This window comes from Myxine glutinosa, chromosome 1 (genome assembly GCF_964187855.1).
Source record: "Myxine glutinosa chromosome 1, kmMyxGlut1.1, whole genome shotgun sequence".
Classification (NCBI taxonomy): Eukaryota; Metazoa; Chordata; class Myxini; order Myxiniformes; family Myxinidae; genus Myxine; species Myxine glutinosa.
This window is the reverse complement of record NC_136261.1, coordinates 36,856,715-36,883,776: the sequence shown is the minus strand read 5'-3', so window position 1 is coordinate 36,883,776 and position 27,062 is coordinate 36,856,715. Positions and strand designations below refer to the sequence as shown.

The 27,062-nt window shown below is 47.4% G+C and overlaps 1 protein-coding gene across 1 annotated transcript; it reads right to left on the bottom strand.

Moving 5' to 3' along the window:
• Positions 1 to 842: 842 nt before the first annotated feature.
• Positions 843 to 27,012, bottom strand: LOC144889816 (uncharacterized). The gene is made up of 4 exons (XM_078771021.1): positions 26,820 to 27,012; positions 26,494 to 26,668; positions 5,000 to 5,115; positions 843 to 2,099 (listed from the first exon to the last, which is right to left on the bottom strand). The coding sequence occupies exons 2-4, from the start codon at positions 26,639 to 26,641 to the stop codon at positions 1,938 to 1,940; spliced, it is 426 nt and encodes a 141-aa protein (XP_078627147.1). The 5' UTR covers positions 26,642 to 26,668; positions 26,820 to 27,012; the 3' UTR covers positions 843 to 1,937.
• Positions 27,013 to 27,062: the final 50 nt, after the last annotated feature.

The window sequence follows — 27,062 nt, the reverse complement described above, 5'->3', positions numbered from 1 at the left end:
CCGGAAGCCACGCCTCCCAAGCCGGGCGCGGCATGCCGATCGGAGCGTTTGCCCAGGAAAGGCGAGTCTGGGCATGCCCGGGCGGCCTAGGCGAGCCCGGGAAAGGCGAGTCTGGGCATGCCCGGGCGGCCTGGGCGAGCCCGGTACAGTGATCGCTCCCTGGTTGCGTCATCGGCAGGTGTAAGGTGATTGTGTATGCTCAGCGGCAACCGCTACAATACATGAATAAACGGCAACCAACATTCTCTTGGTGTTGAACTCTACTGAACATGTACGAGTGCTATAATAGCAGTAGCTGCTGATTGATAGGTGTATACACACGAATGTGGAACGCTGGTCAGTAGCTGCTGATAGATAGATACATCTATGATTGCTATAATAGCAGTAGCTGCTGATTGATAGATACATCTATGATTGCTATAATATCAGTAGCTACTGATAGATAGATACATCTATGAGTGCTATAATAGCAGTAGCTGCTGATTGATAGATACATCTATGATTGCTATAATATCAGTAGCTACTGACAGATAGATACATCTATGAGTGCTGTAATAGCAGTAGCTGCTGATAGATAGAGGTATAAACGCGAATCAGACATTCTTTAGATGTGGTTAATGTCCTCTTCCATGTCTACCAAACTGCTCAATATGCATGTACCGGTACCATGAAGTGATATTTCGTGGCGAGGAATTCTAGTCAAATATGTATGAATGTGATGGCAATAGCTGCTGATAGATACATGTATGGCAACCGGACATTATTCTTAAAAGCCGAAGTTTTGGTCTACCATTGTTATATGTATCAGCAAATATTAAAAGTAAACAGAACTCAATGTGACATAGGTTTCTTTATTTTCTTTATTTGAATCGTATCAGTGCGTACATACGAAGGTTTACTCGTTTAGAAATCATAACATGATTCATCATATATGTCCGATCAAGTATATTTAAGAAAAAAACATATTGTGCGTTGAACAATCCATTAAAATTTCACTCTGGAAAAAAAAACAACGAACAAAAAAAAAACCCTCCCTCCCTACCCACTTTTTTGAAAAAAAGTGATGATAAACAGGAAAAAAATTTTAACCAGCCTTAAACCATGAAATTTGAATCCTGCGCACACCCCATTACAATCTGAATTTATTATTATTAGTGGCTTGGCCTCATGGAGCTTGTATTTTGGAGTAGGGGGAGAAGGAGGGGACATGACAATTCAAATTGCCAAAAAATAACATATGCATGTCAAAAGGCATACGGACACGTGTTACCTGAATTCTTAAGTTTGTTTGATTGAAGGGTGACATAATGCAAAGATCTGCCAGGAATCAGTGGTATCAAGGATAATGACTGACACATGGAAAAGGAAACAGACCCAGCTGCAAGCGGATCAGGTTGGGCATTTTGCTTTTGTTTTGGAAACCCACTTCTATTCCTAATAGTAAACCACTACAGATGCTGATTACAAGACAAACCAAATGTGAACAAGACAAAATTTGCTTCAAACCTCATTCTATCTACAATAAATTCTTTATCCATTTTGACGCACATTCCACCATAAGAATCCCACGTTTCTTCTTGATGGAACCAAAGAGCATTTGGTACTCAAGGTGTGGAGGAAAAATGACACTCGTGCTTGCACCGTTGAAAGGTTACTCCTATCATGAGAGAGAAACCAGCACAGGCAAGTCGTCGGTTCTTCTTCTTTGGCATGCAGCACATTGCTACAAGAAGTATCATTGGCCGAGGGCACAGGTGTGCTGCCGATGCATCGCCCTTTGTAGGTTAGGGCAGGAATTTGTGGCTTGTTCATGGTGTCGGGGATAGCTCGCCTACTCTTCGTGAAGTAGGCCGACATTCAAGGTTGGGGAAATGTTTATTATCTCAGTGGTGAAATCGGCACCAAATCCACAATTGCACCGTTTGTCAGGGTTTCCATCACATGCACAACCGGTTGAAGAAATAATTGCGCAACTGGCTCGTTACAACTTTGTTTAAAGACTTGATGGACTGCAGAATCAAAATGGCAGCCATGTGCTCGCTAGCCAACTCCAATCCGAGAATGCACCTCATTTCCTCGATACAATCATCACAGCTCTCCTGTGAGGCAGTGAGAGGAGAGAGGAGAGAGGAGAGAGGAGAGAGAAGAAAGAACAAAGAACACAGCACACGTCACATCGTTAGGAACTTCATCAGACATTAAAACTTCTTACTGTCCACTACCAGCACAGGCCTTTAATGCGCCGGCATTTGGACGTGAGGAACATAAAAGTTTTTAAATGAATTTATTTTGCAATAAATCTGTGACCGTAAAGTTCAAATAAACCCGGGGAGCTTTGCGATATTTATTTATTTCTTATGGTTTGTTTTTGCGCTTCATGTACTTCCTCCTTAGTACTAATTGTGAAAAATCGAGTTTTTTTTAAATTACATATTGCCTTTTATTGAAATTGACTTATTAAAAATTACAAATTACAAATTTTGTGATTTGTAATTTTTAATTTAATTACAAATTACAATTAATTAAATTGTTAAATTTAAATAATGATCTTACTATAATTCACCAAATGTCATCTGTCCGTTCGAAGGTACCGCAAAAACAGCTCAACCGATCGCAACGATATTTTGGGTGGGTATTCCTGGGACCCCTGGGAGTAAAATGGGCTATATTGTTGTTCCAATTTTTTCCAAGTTTTCCAATTGTCCAGTTTTTCCAAACATGATGGAATAATATTTACCGATATAAACAGTGATGTGGCTTTTATTGAAATTATACAAACTAGCAACGGTACCTGCCCCATGGGCGGGGCTTCAATTGGGAGGCCTAAATGAAAAGGTAAAATATCAGAAATTGAAGGCTTTTTTTTATTTTAAACGATTCATATAAAGATCCGTTAAATCATAACACACGCAAATCATCAAAATCTAAACTATCTTACTATAATTCACCAAATGTCCCACAGTGATCGATACACGATGATCGTGATCGTGAATCGTGATCGATAATCGTGTTCACAATTGCTATGTCGTATGTACTCCCGATACGTGTTTCCTTCAGTTGAAATGGGTTAGAATTCTCTCAAGCAGGGATTCAACCCGTGTCCTTATAAAAGGTATTTGTCCGAGGTCACCGAGTCCGATCGGTGCAGCCGTGCAGCGATCGGTGCAGCCGTTTGTGCGGCACCCGGGAAAACAACATCGTCACAATGAAAACATCGTCACAATGAACGTTATGCGAACGTGAATGTCATGCGGGAATCCAAACCTGAGAATGCTGGAGACTAAAGCTGAAATTGGGAAAACGAAATAGCCTATTTTACTCCTGGAGATCCCAGGATTATCCACCCAAAATATCGTTGCATTCGGTTCAGCAGTTTTTACGGTACCTTCAAACGGACAGTCAGACGGACGGACATTTGGTGAATTATAGTAAGATTGTTTAGATTTTGATGACAATTATGAACCTGCCGCGACCGCGGAAGTGGACAGATGCCGGCATTGCGCGAGTTTGATAATATCCAAATACAACCGTCATTCAATCGTAATGTTAAATCGTCAAACGTTAATCGTGTTAATCGTTTTGTTGAAGTATCAATTGATGATTGGAATTGAGTGAATACAATTACGATTTTGAATTCGTAATTGTGTTCACCCAACCGTACGGAACTTCACATCAGGATTTCAATATTTGTTTATGTCACAAATGTTGTTAAAAGTTTATTTTTTATATTAATGTTATTTAATTTGTGATTGGAGTTATGCTGTTTGGAATGAAAAAAAGAGATATCGAGTTCAGGTGAATGACGAAATGCCGTAACGGTTTCTACTTTCTAAATGTGAATTCGTGGATCGCCATATGCAGATTCGCCATTGACTGGGTATGGAACAAATGTACCTGTTTGTTTGCGAACTGGTACGTTTTTCATGGAAGTCCTTCACGAACTTGCTGTCCGTGTCTGACGTGCGTCTGAAGGCGCTATAGGAATGTGGAATTTATTGGTTTCATGCTTTAGCATTCGCCGTTTCTGCATTGTCTGTTTGCTTCTGGCCTCCCACCCATGCATAGCACGGGTACCTCACTAGTAATTACAAATTTACAGAATAATTACAAATTATTAACCACAAAGCTCCAGATGGTCTAACTAGCAAACGACAAGGTGGTGCAAATGACCTGCCAAGGACTTCGAGCCTCTGAGGTTCACAGCCTCATAGGCAGACAACCCTCACAAGTTACATTTCACATCCTTCGACAATGATTCGGAATTGGTTCCAGACCAGTATGTTTGGGCATTATTCTTGTGCAAAGGCCACCGTGTGCTAATAATGTCCAAGCCATCTTGGCGTCGATTTGTTCAGGGTGCCGGTGTAGCTCACCTACACTTCTTGAAGGACACTGTGGGATCTTTAACATCCACCAACTAATGTCGGCAGATGAGACATCCAGTTTAATGTCCATCCAATGGTGGGGCACACATCAATTAATCAACCTGCCTGTGAAACAATGATGAGTTTGTAGCTGGGTCGGGAGTCAAACCCAGGCTAGATGGCTTAGAGGTAGGTGCTGGTGCACTACCTCTCTACCATGCTGTCAGGTGCCCATGAGAAACGAGGAGAAAAAGACATAAAATGTCGTAGCCCTCGTGGTTTTAGTAATTTTGCTATAGGGAGTTAAATGCCACAAGTCGGCCCTTTTTGGTTGGATTACAAAACAAAATCTTCTGTATATGTATATTCTCATGCATTGTCTTCATGCCAAGATTGAACAAAATCTGCCCATGCATGTCTGAGAAATGGTTGATGACACGTTTAAGTAACAAAATGGCTGCCAGTCGGCCATCTTGGATCTAATCTCAAAAGAAAATTGCGTGCATATGTAAGCCATCATTCATTATCTGTGTGCCAAGTTTGAACAACATAAGTAATGCATGTCTGAGAAACGTTAAATCAACATTTAACCGATAAGTGAAAGGCCCAGATGCAAACCATGAAAAATAAAGTACCTGAGATGGTTCTTCAGTGCAATTTCTGATCAACTCTCTCATTCTTGATGAGTTAAGTTCTTCGTTGACCTCGTCTCCTATTTTCTTCAGACTCGCAACAACGTTTCGAATCGTTTCTGAAAATGAAAATCAGAAATTGGAAAATGAGCCAGAAACTGAAAAATGAAAATTAATCAGAAAAAGCAATATTGAAGATTAACACTTCAGAAATTTCAGAAAGCAAAGTCTCACCTCTCACACTCATTATGAACAAAAATATCACCGTTAACTGAACATGCCAAGTAATTGTGGTCCACCACTATTATGGCCCATATACCCATATCATCCACACACCCTAATATTTCACATAGTTTATTGGCATGGGTTATGAACATCATAAATTTAATCATTCATTCATCTTAGGTCATCGATCAGATATATAAAGTTTCAGATTTTTTGGATGAGCAATTAAATCCAACCAATTTTGGCTGGAATACCACTTCACCGATGGCATCACCGATATCGCCCTATATACCCTCTGGGGAGTTGATGACACATACTGAGTTTCAATTTTTTTCGTTGTGCAGTTTCAGAGAAAATTATGTCCATTTTTTCCCTTTAATCCAATATGTGACCTACGACATCAGAGTTAACAAAATATTCTGCATGTGGAGTCCCTCCTACTTTTAGAGTTTCGCATACATCGGACAAGCAGTTGCAGAGAAACCCATTTTAACAGCGAAAAGAGACAGACACACACACACACACACACACACACACACACACACACACACACACACACACACACACACACACACACACACACACACACACACGTTGCAATAGTCTCACATCCCCTTCAGGGAGACTAAAAAGTGAAACAAACCATTTATTGTCAAGTTTAGTTTTTCCACCTCGAACAGGAGGGACAGACATGCACTAGTGACAACACAGTGGAGCCAACAGCACAAAGGAGAGGGATCAGGTGTGGAAACGGAGAATACTGTAAACTGGTTTGGCGCACCGGAGTGTTCGATACAGGAATGAGGAGCGAGTGAATTTTTTTGGTGAATCGGTGAAAACTGCAAAAATAATAGTCTCACTCATCAAAAGTTCTGAAGGCTTCATTCCCTGCGCTCGTTTGATGAGAGTGACATGCGACTTGAGATTGAACTGCGATTTAAATGTAACATGTGACAATGGCGAATGAATAAAAACCCTTTTACTTACAGGTTACTGTGTTCTCTTATCTCTCTCCCTTCCCCCATACTCATTCTCTCCTCTTTCTCTCCCTCACCATGCATACCCTCATCTCACTTCCCTCCTCCTCCTCTCTCCTCCCTATGTATGCCTCTCTTCCCCCTCCTCTCCTCCTTATTACACCTTCTCTATCTCTCTCTCTCTCTCCACCCACTCCTTCCTACTCCTCCTCTCTCCCACCATCTCTGCTCTCTTCCTCCTCCTGTCCTCCTTATTACACCTTCTCTATCTCTCTCTCCACCCACTCCTTCCTACTCCTCCTCTCTCCCACCACCTCTGCTCTCTTCTCCCTCCTCTCCTCCTTATTACACCTTCTCTCTCTCTCTCTCCACCCACCCCTTCCTACTCCTCCTCCTCTCTCCCACCATCTCTGCTCTCTTCCCCCTCCTCTCCTCTTTATTACACCTTCTCTCTCTCTCCACCCACTCCTTCCTACTCCTCCTCTCTCCCACCATCTCTGCTCTCTTCTCCCTCCTCTCCTCCTTATTACACCTTCTCTATCTCTCTCTCTCCACCCACTCCTTCCTTCTCCTCTCTCCCACCACGTCTGTTATCTTCCCCCTCCTCTCCTCCTCATTACACCTTCTCTATCTCTCTCTCTCCACCCACTCCTTCCTTCTCCTCTCTCCCACCACGTCTGTTATCTTCCCCCTCCTCTCCTCCTTATTACACCTTCTCTATCTCTCTCTCCACCCACTCCTTCCTTCTCCTCCTCTCTCCTCCGTATGTATGCCTCTCTTCCCCCTCCTCTCCTCATTACACCTTCTCTATCTCTCTCTCCACCCACTCCTTCCTTCTTCTCCTCCTCTCTCCTCCGTATGTATGCCTCTCTTCCCCCTCCTCTCCTCCTTATTACACCTTCTCTATCTCTCTCTCCACCCACTCCTTCCTTCTCCTCCTCTCTCCTCCGTATGTATGCCTCTCGTCCCCCTCCTGTCCTCCTTATTACACCTTCTCTATCTCTCTCCCTCCACCCACTCCTTCCTACTCCTCCTCTCTCCCACCACCTCAGCTCTCTTCCCCCTCCTCTGTCTTCCCCCCCCCCCCCCCCCTTGATCTACAAGGACAACAGTAGATAGACATCAGTGTACTTTTATATGAATTCCAATAAGTGTAGGTATCATTTTGCGAAGCACATAATCTGTTGCAATTGCAGCAAGATTCAATACCAATGAGAGATTGCAGCTGCTCGCCAACACTTGCTTTGTGTGCCGGTGCAATGTGTTTGTGTAGACGACACATTGACGATGTGAGCTGATGTTCATACAGAGGACAAGCAGGCCTTTTCGGTGTCATCGTGTACTTTTGAGTTCCAATTGTACGTACTCCATGGACATACTAATTCTCCAAGAGTACGTGCTTTTATAGATGTACTCACATTCTCATTGTATATACTCTATTGAAAAAAGATAACGTGTAATACTGGATACCACCAGTTGGCGTTTGTGGCCTGCAATAGCATATTATGTGCAGACAGACAGACAGACAGATAGACAAATAATCAAATGTACTGTAATACCCTCTGGCGAAGGTAGAAATGTTTCTCCATACATTATCGGTTCACAGGTCACAGGCGAGCTCAAGTACACATCGTGACGTCACAGCGACGATGGCACTGTGGGCGTGGTTTGCTCAGGGACTGCATGTGCATGATATCTGAGAGCCAAATGAAGGTCATGCACAACAGGAAGCATGAACTTGAACAGAAATTCCACGAATGTTCCTGTCAAAATTGATGGCTCATGATGGATGGAACACAGGTTCAAATCCCATTTTTAACCAGAATCCTGAATAAACTCCCAGATTCCTGCCCGATCCACCTCCAGTTTAATGGCAGGGCTGGTGATCTGGTTCGTGAAAGCCTCGGATGAAAAGGTTTGCCTGGCTGACTCCATAAGAAGGTGGACAATGTACAGTAAAATGTACAATTTTTCATTAAAGTGTTATTGTTTCCTCGGAGGGAATATTTTCCAATGTAAATAGTGCAAGACGCCTTCATCTTTCAAAAATGGAGCGTCATATCGATTGAGCAGATCTTCAGAAACATGACCGAGGTCCATCAATATTAATATACATCAATGTACATGTACATCGACATTAGTAGATATCAGTGGACTTGTACATGAACTACGAGGACATTAATATACATCAATGTACTTGTACATAAACTACGAGGACATTAGTAGATATCAATGTACTTGTACATAAACCACGAGGACATTAGTAGATATGTATACTTGTACATAAACTATGAGGACATTAGTAGATATGTATACTTGTACATAAACTATGAGGACATTAGTAGATATGTATACTTGTACATAAACTATGAGGACATTAGTAGATATGTATACTTGTACATAAACTATGAGGACATTAGTAGATATGTATACTTGTACATAAACTATGAGGACATTAGTAGATATGTATACTTGTACATAAACTACGAGGACATTAGTAGATATGTATACTTGTACATAAACTATGAGGACATTAGTAGATATGTATACTTGTACATAAACTACGAGGACATTAGTAGATATGTATACTTGTACATAAACTATGAGGACATTAGTAGATATGTATACTTGTACATAAACTATGAGGACATTAGTAGATATGTATACTTGTACATAAACTATGAGGACATTAGTAGATATTGTTACAGACACGACTTTGATGTTAAAGTGGGCCGAGCGGAATGGCCGTCGTGTCCGCACAAATTACCCGACTATACTCGACGTTGACGAAGTCGCGTTACGCTGGCTCAATAAGAAAAAGAAGACACCCGGCTGGGTTATAAAATGACGACACCAAGGATACGGTTCTCAAGACCTCCGGAGGAGATTATATTCGTTACGGAAGGTCAGATTACAGGGACGAGAGGTACAACATAGAAAGACAAGCACTTAGACACAATCTTATATTATTCCCAACAGACGACAGATAAACGGGACAAAGCTGACTCACACGGGGATTGATGGCTAGGAAAGGCAAGGTAGCGATGGCTCCAGGTGCACCTGGGCTCGGGGCAGGATCAACACGGTTCGGTCCAGAGATGCGGGGAGGTCTCGTCGCAGCGCTCAGAGGTGACGTTCTTTCTCAGGCGGGTCTTTCTCAGGCCTCTCCAAACTCAGGCGCATCTGTTTCAGCGCTCGCAGGTCCGTCTTTCTCCAGCTGGGGGCGAATCTGACGTCACGTCCGCTACGTGGCCGCGTATATCCGGCGGGGAGTGACACGCCCTCGGCTCGCTAGCGCCGCCCCAGATGGAATCGGTCCGCCCTTCTGATTGGGTGCGGGGGGTTACCAGGCTCCGCCCTTGAGGAGGAGCTGACAGCCAGCCCCTCCGTGGTAACCCCGTGGAGCGCGTGGTCAATGGCGCTAATCGAGCCGGTGTGAGGACGCATCCTCCCCCGCGCCGCCGCCATCTCCTCTGTTGTTGTTGTAATTGTTGGGGAAGAAGATGGAAGGAGGTATGGGAAAGGTCCTAAACTCACTACTGATGCCATATAATCACATTCTGGTGCAACGAAGAGTCATAATTAATGGAGACGAGGCCTTAACTGACATAGACTAAGAATAACTAGGAAGATGTCCGAAAGTTGTCTACGTGTGGTGCGGTGGACCTGGGCACGACATTTAATGGGGGAATAAGGGGAAGGTCGGCTCTACTGATTGTTATTTACATGCAATGGGACTAGGGAATGGGGGATTGGGGAAAGTTGGGGAGTATTGGAGAAAATAGGGGAATATTTACAAGCGGATATGGAGGCCAAATTCCATATTCGCAACAATATGTATACTTGTACATAAACTATGAGGACTTTAGTAGATATGTATACTTGTACATAAACTATGAGGACATTAGTAGATATGTATACTTGTACATAAACTATGAGGACATTAGTATATATCAATGTACTTGTACATAAACTACGAAGACATTAGTAGATATGTATACTTGTACATAAACTATGAGGACATTAGTAGATATATGTATACTTGTACATAAACTACGAGGACATTAGTAGATATATGTATACTTGTACATAAACTATGAGGACATTAGTATATATCAATGTACTTGTACATAAACTACGAAGACATTAGTAGATATGTATACTTGTACATAAACTATGAGGACATTAGTAGATATATGTATACTTGTACATAAACTATGAGGACATTAGTAGATATATGTATACTTGTACATAAACTATGAGGACATTAGTAGATATATGTATACTTGTACATAAACTATGAGGACATTAGTAGATATATGTATACTTGTACATAAACTATGAGGACATTAGTAGATATATGTATACTTGTACATAAACTACGAGGACATTAGTAGATATATGTATACTTGTACATAAACTATGAGGACATTAGTAGATATATGTATACTTGTACATAAACTACGAGGACATTAGTAGATATATGTATACTTGTACATAAACTATGAGGACATTAGTAGATATATGTATACTTGTACATAAACTATGAGGACATTAGTAGATATATGTATACTTGTACATAAACTATGAGGACATTAGTAGATATATGTATACTTGTACATAAACTATGAGGACATTAGTAGATATATGTATACTTGTACATAAACTACGAGGACATTAGTAGATATATGTATACTTGTACATAAACTATGAGGACATTAGTATATATCAATGTACTTGTACATAAACTACGAAGACATTAGTAGATATGTATACTTGTACATAAACTATGAGGACATTAGTAGATATATGTATACTTGTACATAAACTACGAGGACATTAGTAGATATATGTATACTTGTACATAAACTACGAGGACATTAGTAGATATATGTATACTTGTACATAAACTACGAGGACATTAGTAGATATTTAGTAGATATATGTATACTTGTACATAAACTACGAGGACATTAGTAGATATATGTATACTTGTACATAAACTACGAGGACATTAGTATATATCAATGTACTTGTACATAAACTACGAGGACATTAGTAGATATGTAGATTTGTACATGAACTACGAGGACATTAGTAGATATGTAGATTTGTACATGAACTACGAGGACATTAGTAGATATGTAGATTTGTACATGAACTACGAGGACATTAGTAGATATTTAGTAGATATATGTATACTTGTACATAAACTACGAGGACATTAGTAGTTATGTAGATTTGTACATGAACTACGAGGACATTAGTAGATATGTAGATTTGTACATGAACTACGAGGACATTAGTAGATATGTAGATTTGTACATGAACTACGAGGACATTAGTAGATATGTATACTTGTCCATGAACTATGAGGATATTAATATACATCAATGTACTTGTACATGAACTATGATGATATTAATATACATCAATGACTTGTACATGAACTACGAGGATATTAGTGGATATCAGGCTGGCTTAATATGTTAATATGTTGAGTCAGGCTCCATATCCGCTTGTAAATATTCCCCTATCTTCTCCGATACTCCCCAACTCTCCCCTTACCCCATTCCCTAGTCCCATTGTCTGTAAACAACACCCATTAGAGCCGATCTTCCCCTTCATTCCCCCATTAAATGTCGTGCCCAGGTCCCCCGCACCACACGTAGACAATTATAGGACATCTTGCTAGTTATTCTTAATCTATGTCAGTTAAGGACTTGTTTCCATTAATTATGACTCTTCGTTGCACCAGAATGTGATGATATGGCACCAGTAGGAGTTTAGGACCTTCCCATACCTCCCCGCATCTCTTCCCATCATCTCAAGCTCCAACAACAACCACAACAACAGCGGCTTTGCGTCCTCACTCCGGCTCGGTTGGCCGCCATTGAACATGTGCTCGACGGGGTTACCCAGAAGGGGGCTCCCTGTCGGCCCCTCGTCAAGGGCGGAGCCGGTAACCCCCGCACCCAATGAGAAGCCATGGGCCGATGCCATATGGGGCGGAGCTAACGAGCGAGGGCGTGACTCCCCGCCGGATATACGCGGCCCCGCGCCGGACGTGACGTCAGATGCGCCCCGAGCTTGGAAGGACAAGACGCCACCCTCCCGAGCGCTGAGCGACCTCCCCGGCATCTCCACCAAAGTCGCGACCCACGAGCGCTGAGCGACCTCCCCGCATCTGCTGGACACCACCGTACGCGATTCTGTCCCTGAGCCAGGTGCACCTGAGCCATCGACTGCCGCTTTCCTGGCCATCAAACCCCGTGTGAGTGAGCCTTGTCCCGTTTATCTGTGGTCTGTCTAGGGTTAATATAAGAGTGTGTTTAAGTGCCCACCTTCCTATGTTTCCCTCTTGTCCTTGTAATCTAACCTTTTTCCGTACGAATATACTTGAGAACTGAACCCCTGGTGTCGTATTGTGTCATTATAACCCAGCCGGGTGTCTTCTCTTTCCTATTGAGCCAGCATAGCGCGGCTTCGTCGACGTTCGAGTACAATCGGGTAACTTGTACGGATACGGCGGCCATCCCGCTCGGCCCACCATACCATCAAAGTCGTATCTGTAACAATTGGTGTCAGGAGTGGGATTCGAACCCGGGACTAAATTTATTAGGCCCAAATTGGTAACAAGTAGAATCGATTCGGAGCGCGTTTCCCGCGCGAAATTATAACGGCGAAATTTGTATTTGTTTTACGAAACTCGAATTTTGCAAGTCGCGCTATGGCGGATCAAGACGGCTGGGGTCCGGTAGGGGAGAGTGAAGTAGGGTCGGTCCAGGACCAAATTGAGGGACGCGAGGAGAGCGAAGCAGTGAGGGCGGCAGGGTCGCAAAATAGCGTGGTCGCGCACGTGGGTGTAGCGGCACCAAATTTAGCCGCGGCCGTGGTCGCGGTAGCCGAACCCGAGATGCCAATGAATTGGAACCTGTTTATGAAACAGATGATGGCCTTTATGGTAAAAACAGACGATAATTTCAAAGGGATGGGAAACCAAATGGGGGTAATGAGGGACGAAGCGAGGAGTACCAGTGAGGGGTTAGACAATAATTTTGAGGAGTTAGACAAGAAATTTGGGAGGTTAGACAATAATTTTGAGGGGTTAGACAACGGGATAAAAGAGGTGAGAAATGGGTTAATGGGGGTAGAAAACAGAATGGCCGCTCAAGAGAATCAGATAGAGGGGGTGAAACATGGGTTAACGGGGGTAGAAAACAGAATGGCCGCTCAAGAGAATCAGATAGAGGGAGTGAAAAATGGGTTAGAGGGGTTAGAAAACAGTATGGAAGGCAAATTGAGGGACATGAGGGACCAAGCGGAAAGGGAAGTTAAACAAATGGGGCAGCAGATAGAGGGGGTCAGAATGGGGGTAGAAACCAAACTGGATGCTCACAGGGAGGAAATGGAGCAGATGAGGGTGGCATCTGGGCAGGAGATGCAAGTGATGGGAGAGGAGATCAGAAGAGGAGTGAGTGAGGAGGTCGGAGGAGTGCGCGAGGAGGTGAGGCACTGTAAGGAGCGCATGGAGAAAGAGGTGAGAAAGGGGACTGTAAAATTGCAAGGTGGTATAGAGGAGTTGACGCTGGGAGTAGAACAACTGACAGTGGGACAAAAGGAGTTGGGGGACCAGGTAAAGAAGAACACAGCGGTAATAGAGGGTTTAAAATCGACACAGAAGGAGATGAAAAAGGACGTAGGGGTAATTAAAAAAGAGTGTCAGACGGTACATGAGGACCTGACGAGGAAAATGGACAAGGTGGTAGAGGTAATGGAGGTTAAAGAGCGGGAGGTGCGGGAGCACATAGAAAAAAATAAAGTGGAGTTAGAGGAAGAACTTAAAGGGGCGCACGAAGAGATGAAGGAGATGAAGCAAAAATTAGAAGAAGTGGAAGAAGGGGTGAGCGAAATTAAAAAGCGACGGAGAGAGGATAAGAAAGAGATAAAAGAGGAGGTAAAAGAATTGGTCCAGAGTCTGTGTTCGGATCGTGATGATGTGCTCATTAACCGGATGAGGGATTCGCAGGTGATGGAGGAGAAGCGAAGAGAAAGAGGACCCGGTGTAAGTGGTGACCAATATGGTCGTGCGTATGATGCGCCAGGTGATTTAATAAGCTTGGGGGTCGAGATAGACCCGGATGTTCGTGAGAGGCCAAGAGTGAGGTGTATGGCTGGTCCGGAGGGTATGGAACGAGAGGTGCGAGGTGTGGGTGAGCAAGGTTGTGGTGGTGGTGGTATGGAATGGGTAGCGGGTTGCGGAGGTGTGACCCATGCATCGACACCAACAGGGGTAGTTGTTGGAGGGACCGGGGAGGCACGAGAGCCCCTTGGGGGTAGTGTACTGTGGGGGCCCGGCCGGTTCGGCCCCGCGCTGACCCCGCAAGGGGCGACGCACGGGGTCCGGCAGGCGGGCAACGACTCACATACGAGGTGGTCCCACAAGGTCCCACTCGCGCCGTATGACGGCAAGAGTGATCTACGCGCGTACCTGGCGCAGTTCGACTGTGTGTGTAAGGGCAACGGTTGGGGTGAGGACGAAGGTGGAGTACACCTGGTGGCCGCATTGCGCGGCGCGGCGGCGGAGGTGCTGACGGCATTACCAGCGGGTGCTCTCACCCTGCCAGCCCTCCGCGACGCCCTAATTAATCGATTCGGCATAGAACAGCAGAGCGAGCTTGTTAAAGCTCAGCTCGCGCTGCGAAAACGCAAGCCCCAGGAAGCCATCGGGGAACTTGCCCACGACATTCGCCGCGCAGTGGGGATCGCACATGCTAGCATGGCAGCGGATTCCCGGGAAAGCCTGGCGCTGGACCATTTTATCCAGGCCCTCCCGGATATTGAGCTCCGGCAACAGCTCGCCATGTGGCGCCCGCAGACTCTGAGCCAGGCGGCTGACGCTGCGGCCCGTTGGGAAGCAGCGAGGCCCCTGGCCCGAGGGGGCGAGCGTCTCGCAATGGCGGTCCGCCAGGTGGGACCCCCGGTGGAGGGCGGACCCCTTAGGGGACCCGCCCCCGACGTGGGTCCTGACCTGGCGGGCATGGTCCGGAGGCTGGTGGACCAGCGCCTGGCGGGACCTGGACCATGGCAGGCGGCCACGGAGGTGGCCCGCGGTGGACCACGAGCGGGTAATCCAATTCGGACCTACAGGGGGGGGAATTTGGAATTCCGGAGGCAAGCACCTTATCAGGTGAGGTGCTATACCTGCAACCGCCTGGGTCACCTGGCGCGGCACTGTCGAAACGCGCGCCGGGATGATCCCCGGCAGTTGAGGTCCTCAACTCCGCCCAGGGGGGAGCGGGTTAGCCGACCCCAGACACCCCCCCGCCAGACCCCGGGAAACTAGAAGGTGTCGGGCACGTAGGGCGGTGTTCGGCAGCAGAGGATGGAGGAGAGCCCTCATTGACGCGACAGGTCATTTATTGTGGCCAAATTGGAACCGGTAGCCTGACAATTCGATGCAAAATTGCCGGCGTGGGGGTAGACGCCGTCGTGGACACAGGAGCTAGCGCCACGATCATCAGCCCTGTGGTCCTTGATTCGAGCGCAGGTGGCTGGGATAAGATCCAGCGCCTGCAAAATTATAGTTTGCAGCTTGCTACCGGGGTAACGGCCCCGATCATAGGGCGTGGTTCTGTGACCCTCAAGTTAGGGTCGGTAAGGAGGGAGATAGATGTTTGGGTGGCGGAGGTGTGCGACCCATGTTTAATAGGGTTGGACCTGTTGACTGCCAGCGGTTGTAAAATCGACTTGTGCCGGGGGATCCTGCAGGTGGGAGTAGAAGAGCTGCCGTTAGGGGGAGTGAGCACGGCCGAGAGAGCGGAGCTGGAGGCTTCCGAGGCCGTGACCATCCCCCCCAGGGCCGAGGCGATAGTGCCGGCCCGGTGGGCAGCTCGCCCAACATGGCAGGAGTCCTGCGGCCTGGTCGAACCGGTGGCAGCGCAGTCCATACCGGGTTTAATCGTGGGCCGCACCCTTGTAAAAACGGACGGACCGGTAGTGGCCGTCCGAGTAGTAAATGTGAGTACAGAACCACGCACTATAGTAAGGGGCACGAGGGTAGCTGGCTGCACCCCAGTTGAGGAAGTCGCGACAGTGAGGGGCGAGAACGTCCAGCCGAGCCGACCCCGGGGGGAGCCTTCAATAACAAGTAGGAATTGGCCCGATCCCATTTGCGAGATGGTAAATCGTAGTAGCGTAGAGTTGGGAGGTACCCAGAGGGAGGCCTTACACAAACTGGTTGGGTCCCATTTGGACCTCTTCTCCCTGTCCACCGAGGATATTGGACGTACGGGCCTGGTGAAACATCAGATCCACACCGGTGAGGCCCGGCCTATTCGTCAGGCCGCCCGACGGCTCCCTTGGAGCAAGAGGGCGGAAGCTGACGAGCAGGTTGCAAAAATGCTCGACGCAGGTGTGATCGAGCCCTCGGGAAGTCCTTGGATGTCACCTGTTGTGCTGGTCAAAAAGAAGGATGGGACCACGCGGTTCTGCGTGGACTATCGCCAGCTAAACAACGTGACACTCAAGGACTCATATCCCCTGCCAAGGATTGATGACACCCTCGATGCCGTTGCGGGCTCAAATTGGTTCACAACTTTGGACCTCAAGAGTGGGTATTGGCAGGTGGAGATGGATAGGGCAGGGAAGGAGAAAACGGCATTTTCCACAGGTAAGGGACTGTATCAGTTTACTGTGATGCCGTTTGGTTTGTGTAACGCCCCCGCCACCTTTGAGAGATTGATGGAGCATGTACTAGGCGGCATGCCATGGCAATCGTGCCTGGTGTACCTGGATGACGTCCTGGTACATGCCCAAACGTTCCCCCAGGCACTAGCTAATTTGGACCAGGTGTTCGGGTGCCTCAGACAGGCAGGGTTGAAGCTGAACCCGAGTAAGTGCACTTTGTTTGCAAGAGAGGTGGCCTATCTAGGTCACGTGATTGGCCGCGAGGGGGTAAAAACAGACCCAGACAAAATTAAAGCGGTAGAGGAGTGGCCCGCACCACGTACCATCAAAGAGGTGCGGGGATTTTTGGGACTCTGCTCCTACTACCGGCGCTTTGTGGCGAAATTTGCGGAGTTGGCCCGTCCCCTCCACCGGCTTACGGAGAAGGGGACGCGATTTAATTGGACACGGGAGTGCCACGAGGCCTTCCAAAAATTGAAGGGGTGTCTAACATCCGCACCCCTTCTAGCTTACCCCACTAGTGACGGGACATTTACCCTGGACACGGATGCGAGCCAGGAAGGATTGGGCGCAGTTTTGTCTCAGACACAGGAGGGCGTGGAGAGAGTGATTGGTTATTATAGTCGGGCCTTAAGTAGGCCCGAGAGAAATTATTGCGTCACTCGCAAAGAGTTATTGGCTATGCTGGCTGCCATGAACCATTTCCACCCGTACTTGTACGGGCGGAAATTTTTGGTTAGAACTGACCATTCCTCCTTGCAATGGCTCCTTCGGTTCAAGGAACCGGAGGGCCAAATTGCAAGGTGGTTGGAAAAGTTGCAGCAGTACGATTTTGATGTGGCCCATAGGGCCGGGAAGGCCCATGGTAATGCGGACGCACTCTCTCGGCGTCCTTGTCTGGGGGAAAACTGTAAATTTTGTGCGAGACACGAGGAGAGGGAGCAATTGGGCGATTCCGCCCCGATTCTCGTCGTCCGGGCAACCCGGGTGAGAGGGCCAATTTTGCCACTAACCGCGGACGAGGAATTTGGAGAGTTGGCTTGGAGCACGGCCCAGCAGGAGGATCCTGTTCTGGGGCCGGTGTTCCAATGGGTCAAATTGGGGCAAAGACCAAGGGGGGAAGAGGTCACCCCCCTCGGGGCGCAGACAAAGGCATATTGGGCTCAGTGGCAGACCCTGGAATTGAAAGGCAACATCTTGTATCGCAAGTGGGTGGAGGTTCCCTCTGATCGAACTTCCTGGCTGGTGATAGTCCCTGACAAATTCAAGAACGTCATATTGCAACAGGTGCATGGTACCCGCTCCGGCGGCCATTTGGGCAGGACAAAGACAATATCTCGGGTCCGCCGGAGGTTCTATTGGGTGAATATGGGGCGCGACATACAGGACTGGTGTCGGAGATGCGACGCCTGTTCTGCCAAAAAGGGACCAGCACGGAGGATGAGGGCCCCCCTTCAATTACATCAGGTGGGGGCCCCCCTTGAGCGGGTGGCTATGGATATTCTAGGACCGCTGCCCCGCACCCACCAAGGTAATAAGTATATCCTCGTTGTGATGGACTACTTCACCAAGTGGCCGGAGGCCTACGCCCTCCCCAACCAAGAAGCAGGGGTGGTAGCGCAGGCCTTCGTGGAAGGATTTGTGTGCCGGCATGGGATTCCACAGGAGTTGCACACCGACCAGGGACGAAATTTTGAGAGCAAATTACTAAAAGATGTGTGCAGTCTCCTGTCAATTCGAAAAACCAGGACAACGCCTTTAAGACCTCAATCTGACGGGATGGTGGAAAGATTCAACCGAACTTTAATCCAACAACTGGCACTGTTCACCACCACCCGTCAGGATGACTGGGACGAACATCTCCCTTACTTGCTCATGGCCTACCGAACCAGCCAGCACGGGGCCACCGCATGCAGTCCAGCGTTGCTTATGTATGGGCGGGAGTTACGGGCTCCCGCCGACTTGCTATGCGGTCCCGTGCCAGACACAGTGGTTAACCCGCCGAGGGAGGGGTACGCACGTCACCTAGAGGAAGGCATGGAGCTAGTCCATGCCTTCGCCCGCCGCCAACTCCATCTGGCGGGGGAAAAGATGAAGCGCAGGTACGACGACCGGAGCCAGGGGAGTCAATACGCTCCGGGGATGAAGATTTGGTTCTTTAATCCCCGGAGGCGGAAGGGAAGGTGCCCAAAACTCACCTCCCCCTGGCAAGGCCCAGGAGTCGTCCTGTCGCAAATCTGTGACGTGGTCTTTAAGATCAAAATGGGGCCACGAGCCCTCCCTCGGATCGTCCACGCCGACCGGATAAGACCTTACACCGGCGAGCAGGCGCCCCCGTGGATTGCCTCGGCTTTAGATGCCGAGGCGGGACCCAGTACCTCTGAATAAGGGGGGGCTTATTAGTGCCAGAGGACTGGGGGATTGAGGAGCGATAGGCCCGGTGGGAGAGGGTGGCATCCCTGCCACCCTTCCCATGGGGGGGCAAAGGAGCAATAGATTATGGGGTGTATGGCAGTGAAAACTAGCCCGGGTGGGTTAGGATATGGTGTGTAGGGATCTAGCGAGGATTGACATTAGGTGACGTTAAGTTTAGTTAGTGACTGATACCTGTAGTAGGGACGCAGGTAGATTAGTGTGGATGATAATGACGAGGGAGCGCAATAGTTTAAAGGGACGACTGGGAAGCGCAAGTTTCAGAAGGGAGTAGTTAGCTGAGATGATGCCGTGTGTGTGTGAGAATTGAACAGGTGTGATTGCACAGGTGTGCAACTGGACAGGTGTGTGGAGCAGTGTATGAGTAGTGAGTGTGTGGATCAGCGCGAATGCGCTTGGGGAGAGAAGGGTGCAGGTGGCACCAGGTGTGAGAGCACAGGTGTGCAAGTACAGGTGTGTGGAGAGAGTTGGAGTAAGTGGTATGGAGTGGTGTGCGTGGTGCGAAGGTGTGGATGGGGGAAGAGTGGACCCCTTTCACGAGTACCCGGGGCGGGTAGTGTAAGTGTTAGGTAGAGGGTGCAGGTAAATTGTGGTTGGATATTGGCATTTGTGGTGCGGTGGCAGAATGGTGTTGTGAATGGGTGCATTAGTGTTGTGGAAATGGCTGGGCGTGTAGCCTGTTAGTGTGTGTAGTTGGTTGGGCACTCCACCACTGTGAGGATGTCGGCCAGGTGAGGCCGCAGGTGGGCTCTGGGAGCCGGTAGTTGTGCGTGGGTACCTGAGGATCCCGGGTGTGGATCGGGCAGCCCAGTGCCAGAGAGGGCACGGAGTGGGGAGAGAGCCAGAGGGCCTTCCCCTGGTAGTTAGGTTAGGGTAAGGAGCAGGTAAGCTCGGAGGCAACTGCAGTGGTGGAGGTGTGCAGGTGGGTAGACCCACTGGGAGAGGTACACGTCGCAGCCCAGAAATTGTACGAGGGCACCGGGAGATGAATCGGGGGAGTGAGACCCCAAATTGAAGAGCACCACAGTTTGGCCAATGGGAATTGGTTTTTAGAACCCATAGTGTAAGAGGGCCAATGGTTTGGCCGGAGAAAGCCCCCGGGTAGTGTAAAGTTGTTAAAGTCATTTAGGAGATAGTTAGGATTGATGAACCTGTCGCACCATACGCAGCCACTTGCCTGTGGTGATGATGATGACTCCACACCTGTGTTTTCTTTGTTTGTTGCAGGAAATGAGATTGCTGTGAGGATTTGTGAGACGCATCACGACGTGGATGAGACATTGGGGTGATTCCATCTCTCCCTCCCTAGGAGGGACTGATGATGAATTGGTGATGGCAAATTTTGATGTGCAGTTGGAGATGGCAAATTTTGATGAGAGTTGAAAATGGCAAATTTGATTGGTTAGGAGGGAGAGAAGACGAATTTGGTTTATGGGAGGAACGGGGAAGACAGTAGGGATGTTTGTTGATTTGTAAAGTAGATGTTTATGAGTAGTGTTGTGTTGTGTGGATGCAGTAAGGGGTAAGGGAGGGGCCATGTAGGTTACCTGGTGGGGGGGGGGCGTACGATAGGAACGTACCTGTCTCACCTGGTTCCCATGTGCCCCCAGTGTGCATCACCTTGCATTGCGTGCACTTTTGCGCCCTTACCACCTTACTCACTTGTCTGCTTCTTTTGTCTCCCACCTCCGAGGATCTGGCTTTGGGGTAGAGAGAGAGGAGAGAGAGGTGCTGGCTGCGCAGTTGTGGGCCTGCACTTTCGCTGTTGGCTGCCTGGATCGATACACCATATGGACCGCAATGTTTGTGGCCACCCACAATGGACCGCAGTTCGTTTGCGGCCAAGCACCACCCGGGGATGGACCTATGGGTCAACGTGGCACCTATGCCATACAGGTGAACCACTTTATAGTTAACACCACCAAGTGCACCACAAGAAGAGCAAGAGACACCTGCAGGGTTAGGGGTTGTTGAAGTTATTTTTATTCCAATGAACAATGGTGACTGCACCGATTGGTGGTGGGGTGGTGCTGTTGGTGCTCGGGAGAGGGTGCTCTGCACGTTATTAAAGGCCGTCGGCCACAGAGCACTCGTGGGTTGGTGTATCGATGTTGGCAAGCGCGCTCTCTCTATGCATAACATCTGCATGTGTTCCTCCAAAGACAGGTCCTGGATCGTAGTGTAAATATCAGCGTAGTCTTGTAAATAATGCTCCCTACCGGCTGTATGTTTAGTTTGAGGATTCTTTCCGGATTCGGTTATCCTGTGGGTGTGTTTCTGAGAGGAGAAGGGTGCAACGTCGCAGGGGGACATATTTACTCATTTGTGAATATCTATAAAACTGTCGCACTCAGGGTAGAGTTAATAGTAGAGGGAACTACATTGCGTGCCACACTAAAGTAGGTAAAAATTTATCGGGTCGGGACGCCCCGAGGGTAGAGAAGGGTGCAATGTTGCGAATATGGAATTTGACCTCCATATCCGCTTGTAAATATTCCCCTATCTTCTCCGATACTCCCCAACTCTCCCCTTACCCCATTCCCTAGTCCCATTGTCTGTAAACAACACCCATTAGAGCCGATCTTCCCCTTCATTCCCCCATTAAATGTCGTGCCCAGGTCCCCCGCACCACACGTAGACAATTATAGGACATCTTGCTAGTTATTCTTAATCTATGTCAGTTAAGGACTTGTTTCCATTAATTATGACTCTTCGTTGCACCAGAATGTGATGATATGGCACCAGTAGGAGTTTAGGACCTTCCCATACCTCCCCGCATCTCTTCCCATCATCTCAAGCTCCAACAACAACCACAACAACAGCGGCTTTGCGTCCTCACTCCGGCTCGGTTGGCCGCCATTGAACATGTGCTCGACGGGGTTACCCAGAAGGGGGCTCCCTGTCGGCCCCTCGTCAAGGGCGGAGCCGGTAACCCCCGCACCCAATGAGAAGCCATGGGCCGATGCCATATGGGGCGGAGCTAACGAGCGAGGGCGTGACTCCCCGCCGGATATACGCGGCCCCGCGCCGGACGTGACGTCAGATGCGCCCCGAGCTTGGAAGGACAAGACGCCACCCTCCCGAGCGCTGAGCGACCTCCCCGGCATCTCCACCAAAGTCGCGACCCACGAGCGCTGAGCGACCTCCCCGCATCTGCTGGACACCACCGTACGCGATTCTGTCCCTGAGCCAGGTGCACCTGAGCCATCGACTGCCGCTTTCCTGGCCATCAAACCCCGTGTGAGTGAGCCTTGTCCCGTTTATCTGTGGTCTGTCTAGGGTTAATATAAGAGTGTGTTTAAGTGCCCACCTTCCTATGTTTCCCTCTTGTCCTTGTAATCTAACCTTTTTCCGTACGAATATACTTGAGAACTGAACCCCTGGTGTCGTATTGTGTCATTATAACCCAGCCGGGTGTCTTCTCTTTCCTATTGAGCCAGCATAGCGCGGCTTCGTCGACGTTCGAGTACAATCGGGTAACTTGTACGGATACGGCGGCCATCCCGCTCGGCCCACCATACCATCAAAGTCGTATCTGTAACAATATTAATATACATCAATGACTTGTACATGAACTACGAGGATATTAGTGGATATCAGGCTGGCTTAATATGTTAATATGTTGAGTTTTGAGGCCCTGTCATGCCCTTGAAATAACACCAGCTGGGTTGATTCGGCCTGCCATCCATCTGAGGCAAAATGAGCACCAGCTTACTGGGGCAATTCGCCATTCGAGAACGCTGTGTCGGAGTGGCAACCCATGCAGGAGTGTGCTCCTCAGCCAATGAAACTGCCTCGGCAGGTGTGACGTAAGAGATATGAATCATTACAGGACACGGGTCTTTGTTTATCCAAATTTTGTTGACAAAACACCCCAGGAGTGCAGTAGTTTGGACTTGCCTGCACCATAAATGAAGTACACAATGTCTATGGAACAGCATGACAAAGTCATGGGTCATTCGACCGTGAGGAGGAATAAAAGGAAGCGGGGGAGCGACGAGGCCGAAGCACAAGGTCTGTGGCTTACACATTGCAGACCAGTCCATGGTCGCTGTTCTCCGCCTCTACTCTCTCTCAGCCCTTCAAGCCCTCCCGAACAATTCCACAAAACACACACACACACACACACACACACACACACACACACACACACACACACACACACACACACACACACACACACACACACACACACACACACACACACACACACACACACACACAATACCTCTACTCTTTGCTCCTGTTTGTGCAACTATCTTACTGAGACGGGTGTACCCCTCTTTTCTCCCCAGAGGGTCTAGCAGCCTGTGCGCCCACATCTCGTGTCACCCCCATCCCGATCCACAGCCGTTTCTACCTCCATTAAGACCACCTATTGAACCTCTTACTTGCAGGTGTGTGCTCCTTGCTCCTCTCCCCTCTTTTTCCTGTCGTTCGAACCCCGGCCGAGTCATACCAAAGACCTTTATAAAATGGTACATGCTGCTTCCTTGAAAGGTAACTCGTATTTATTTACTCTCAGCACATACCCTCCGTCACCTCACTCTTATATGAGCCTTGACCTAATATTCAGACAAAACAGAAGGCGAAGGCACACCAAAGTGCAAAATGGGGGTGTGGGAGGAGGTTAAATTACACCATTTTGTGTACCGATTAAATAAAATAGAGAGTTCATGGAACACAGGGAGTCAGGCCATGGACAATCCGCAGGGGTTATCCCCATGGCTCAGGCCTTATCCATGGGGAGGAAGAAATTCCTGCGAAGGAAATACCCCGTTCAGGCGACGTTATTGTTGTGACGTCATGGTACCCAGAGTCAGGAGAGTCGAGAGCCAGCCCGGGCCCCCCACAGCACTCTTTCTCTCTTTTATAACTTTTTAAGGAACTTTCTTTTTATGAAAAACAAAAAAACTTTGTTCTGAAACTCGACACATGAATACAAGACAGGACCCTGCACAATGAGTCGGGCTATTATTTTTCGATTTCGGATCAGGGAGATCCCAGGGGTAGAGGGAGGGCTTCCCCCAAATCATCAGAGGTCTGACCTAGAACCTCAAGAGATGGCCGTCAGCCCACTCCGGGGTGATATTTTTTTTGACTGCCAGACAGATAGACAGACAGACAGACTAATTTTTTTTTTATCTCACTCCTGTCTCCCCATGTGCGATCGGTTCTCGGGACGAGATTCCGAACAATTTTGGCAAATTCACAGCCAAATTCTGGCCAAACTGCAGGTTCGTGTTCCGATTCGTGCTCCACAGAATTCAAAACATAACATTCCATTATTAAATTAAGGGAGTTGGTCGATCATGGACTGATGTCTGATTGTCTATTCAGTAGACGGAGTGGATCAATTGTTTTCTGCACTTTTCGTTTCGTACACGTGGGACAGCAATTTGAAGATTCGAGCATAAAATCCCATTCATTTATAATAAGTACAGATAACAATTATTTAATGGCGACTTGCATGAACAAGGCAGCTAATGTAACAGGTCGGGTGTTTGACAACTATAGGACCTTTTACCGACTGACCATGATGGACCATCACGTGATCGCGACACCTTTATATATATATATATATATATTCTTGGGTAAAATGCCAGGGGCATAGAAAAGGCCCTTTTTTTTCAGGGTGTGTGCCATGTGGCAAACTATAGAAAAGAAGGGGCATTCCAAAAAATCTCATGTGCATGCTGGACTACCCTTGTGTTCTGAGGAGGAACCAAGTAATGCTCTCGAAAAGTTCATATAACGGGGCTCCAATTTGATTCATACACCTGCATGAAGAGGAAATGTATTTTATTTGCCAGACGTAGGGCGCCCCTTTAAATGAACTTTTCTAGAGCATTACTTGGTTCCTCCTCAGAACACAAGGGTAGTCCAGCAGGCACATGCAAGTTTTTTGAATGCCCCTTATTTTCTATAGTTTGGCATTTTCTACAAGCTATGGAATGCCTTCTTTTCCATAGTTTGCCACATGGCACATCCCATATAAAGGGGTCTTCTCTATGCCCCTGGCATTTTCCACACGATACATTTTAAACACTAACAAAATGCATTTGTTCATCGTACAATACTTTATTCAAGATGATATAAAAGATTTGAAAAGGCAAGGGGCAAAAAATATTCAACCCAGACAGGATTTGAATCCACAATCCCCAGCTTGGGACTCTGATCCTTTATCCATTAGGCCATTGAGACAGCATTTCGAATTATTTTTTAAAATATTTTAAAGGGGTATAAAGTGTGTATATATTTATGTTTATATATACAATATATCAGTAGAAGCCGACAAACGTATTTTCAGTCCCCATGTAAAGGCTGCAAACAGAGAAACAATCCCTTATATAAAGGGAGGGGCGCTTTGTGCCTCCCTTTGACACACACACACACACACACACACACACACACACACACACACACACTGACATAGTAACACACACATACTGACATAGTAACACACACATACTGACATAGTAACACACACACACACACACACACACACTGACATAGTAACACACACATACTGACATAGTAACACACACATACTGACATAGTAACACACACACACACACACACACACACACACACACACACACACACACACTGACATAGTAACACACACACTGACATAGTAACACACACACACACACATACTGACATAGTAACACACACACACACACACACACACACACACACACACTGACATAGTAACACACACACACACACATACTGACATAGTAACACACACACACACACACACACACACACACACACACACACACTGACATAGTAAAACACACACACATACTGACATAGTAACACACACACACACATACTGACATAGTAACACACACACACACACACACACATACTGACATAGTAAAACACACACACACACACACATACTGACATAGTAACACATACTGACATAGTAACACACACACACATGGTGACATAGTAAAACACACACACATACTGACATAATAACACACACACACACACACACACACACACATACTGACATAGTAACATACACACACACACACACACACACACACATACTGACATAGTAAAACACACACACACATACTGACATAGTAACACACACACACACACACACACACACACACACACACACACACACACACACACACAATCTCCACTCACCATCTTCGGGCCCATCCGTTTCCACGTCATCATCATCTAGGATCATGTGCAGAATGGTGGACATCTGTTTCTCGTAGACCTCTGGTTCTGCGCTGAGCTCTTTCCAAGCGAGGTCCAGCTGCGCCACATGGACCGTGCTCGGTGCCATGTTCGAGTATTGCTAACACTCAAACAGCTGTCGGCAAAACGACACAACGTTCCCCCAAAGTAAGGATCGCGAATGAAACATATCCCGACATTGCCATGTTTCCCAATCGATCACTTCCCGTCCCTGCGGGTCAAGCTCCGCCTCGTATATTTACCCGTAAACCCGAACCTGGACCCACCTGGCAATGCTGAAGATTCCACGACCCAAAAACAACGAACTTTGCGTCCACGTCACCAAGGAGTGAGGTTCACCTGCGCATTACCACGTGACACTACTGAGAGTCCCTGGCTTCGAATATATCGACTCGTTCATGCAAATTCTCCCTCGCTACTGTCGCAGTTTCTCCGAATAGAAATTCTTCTTGACGGAGAAAGACGTCATTAAAAGAGGCGTGGTCTAAAACTAAGGTGTTCTGCATTCC

Excerpts from the sequence above, each read along its gene's own strand:
- LOC144889816 (XM_078771021.1), bottom strand. The coding sequence starts at position 26,641 with ATGGCACCGAGCACGGTCCATGTGGCGCAGCTGGACCTCGCTTGGAAA. Across the intron at positions 5,116-26,493 it reads AACGGATGGGCCCGAAGATG|AAACGATTCGAAACGTTGTT; the intron begins GTGAGTGGAGAT and ends TTTCATTTTCAG. Across the intron at positions 2,100-4,999 it reads GCACTGAAGAACCATCTCAG|GAGAGCTGTGATGATTGTAT; the intron begins GTACTTTATTTT and ends ACTGCCTCACAG.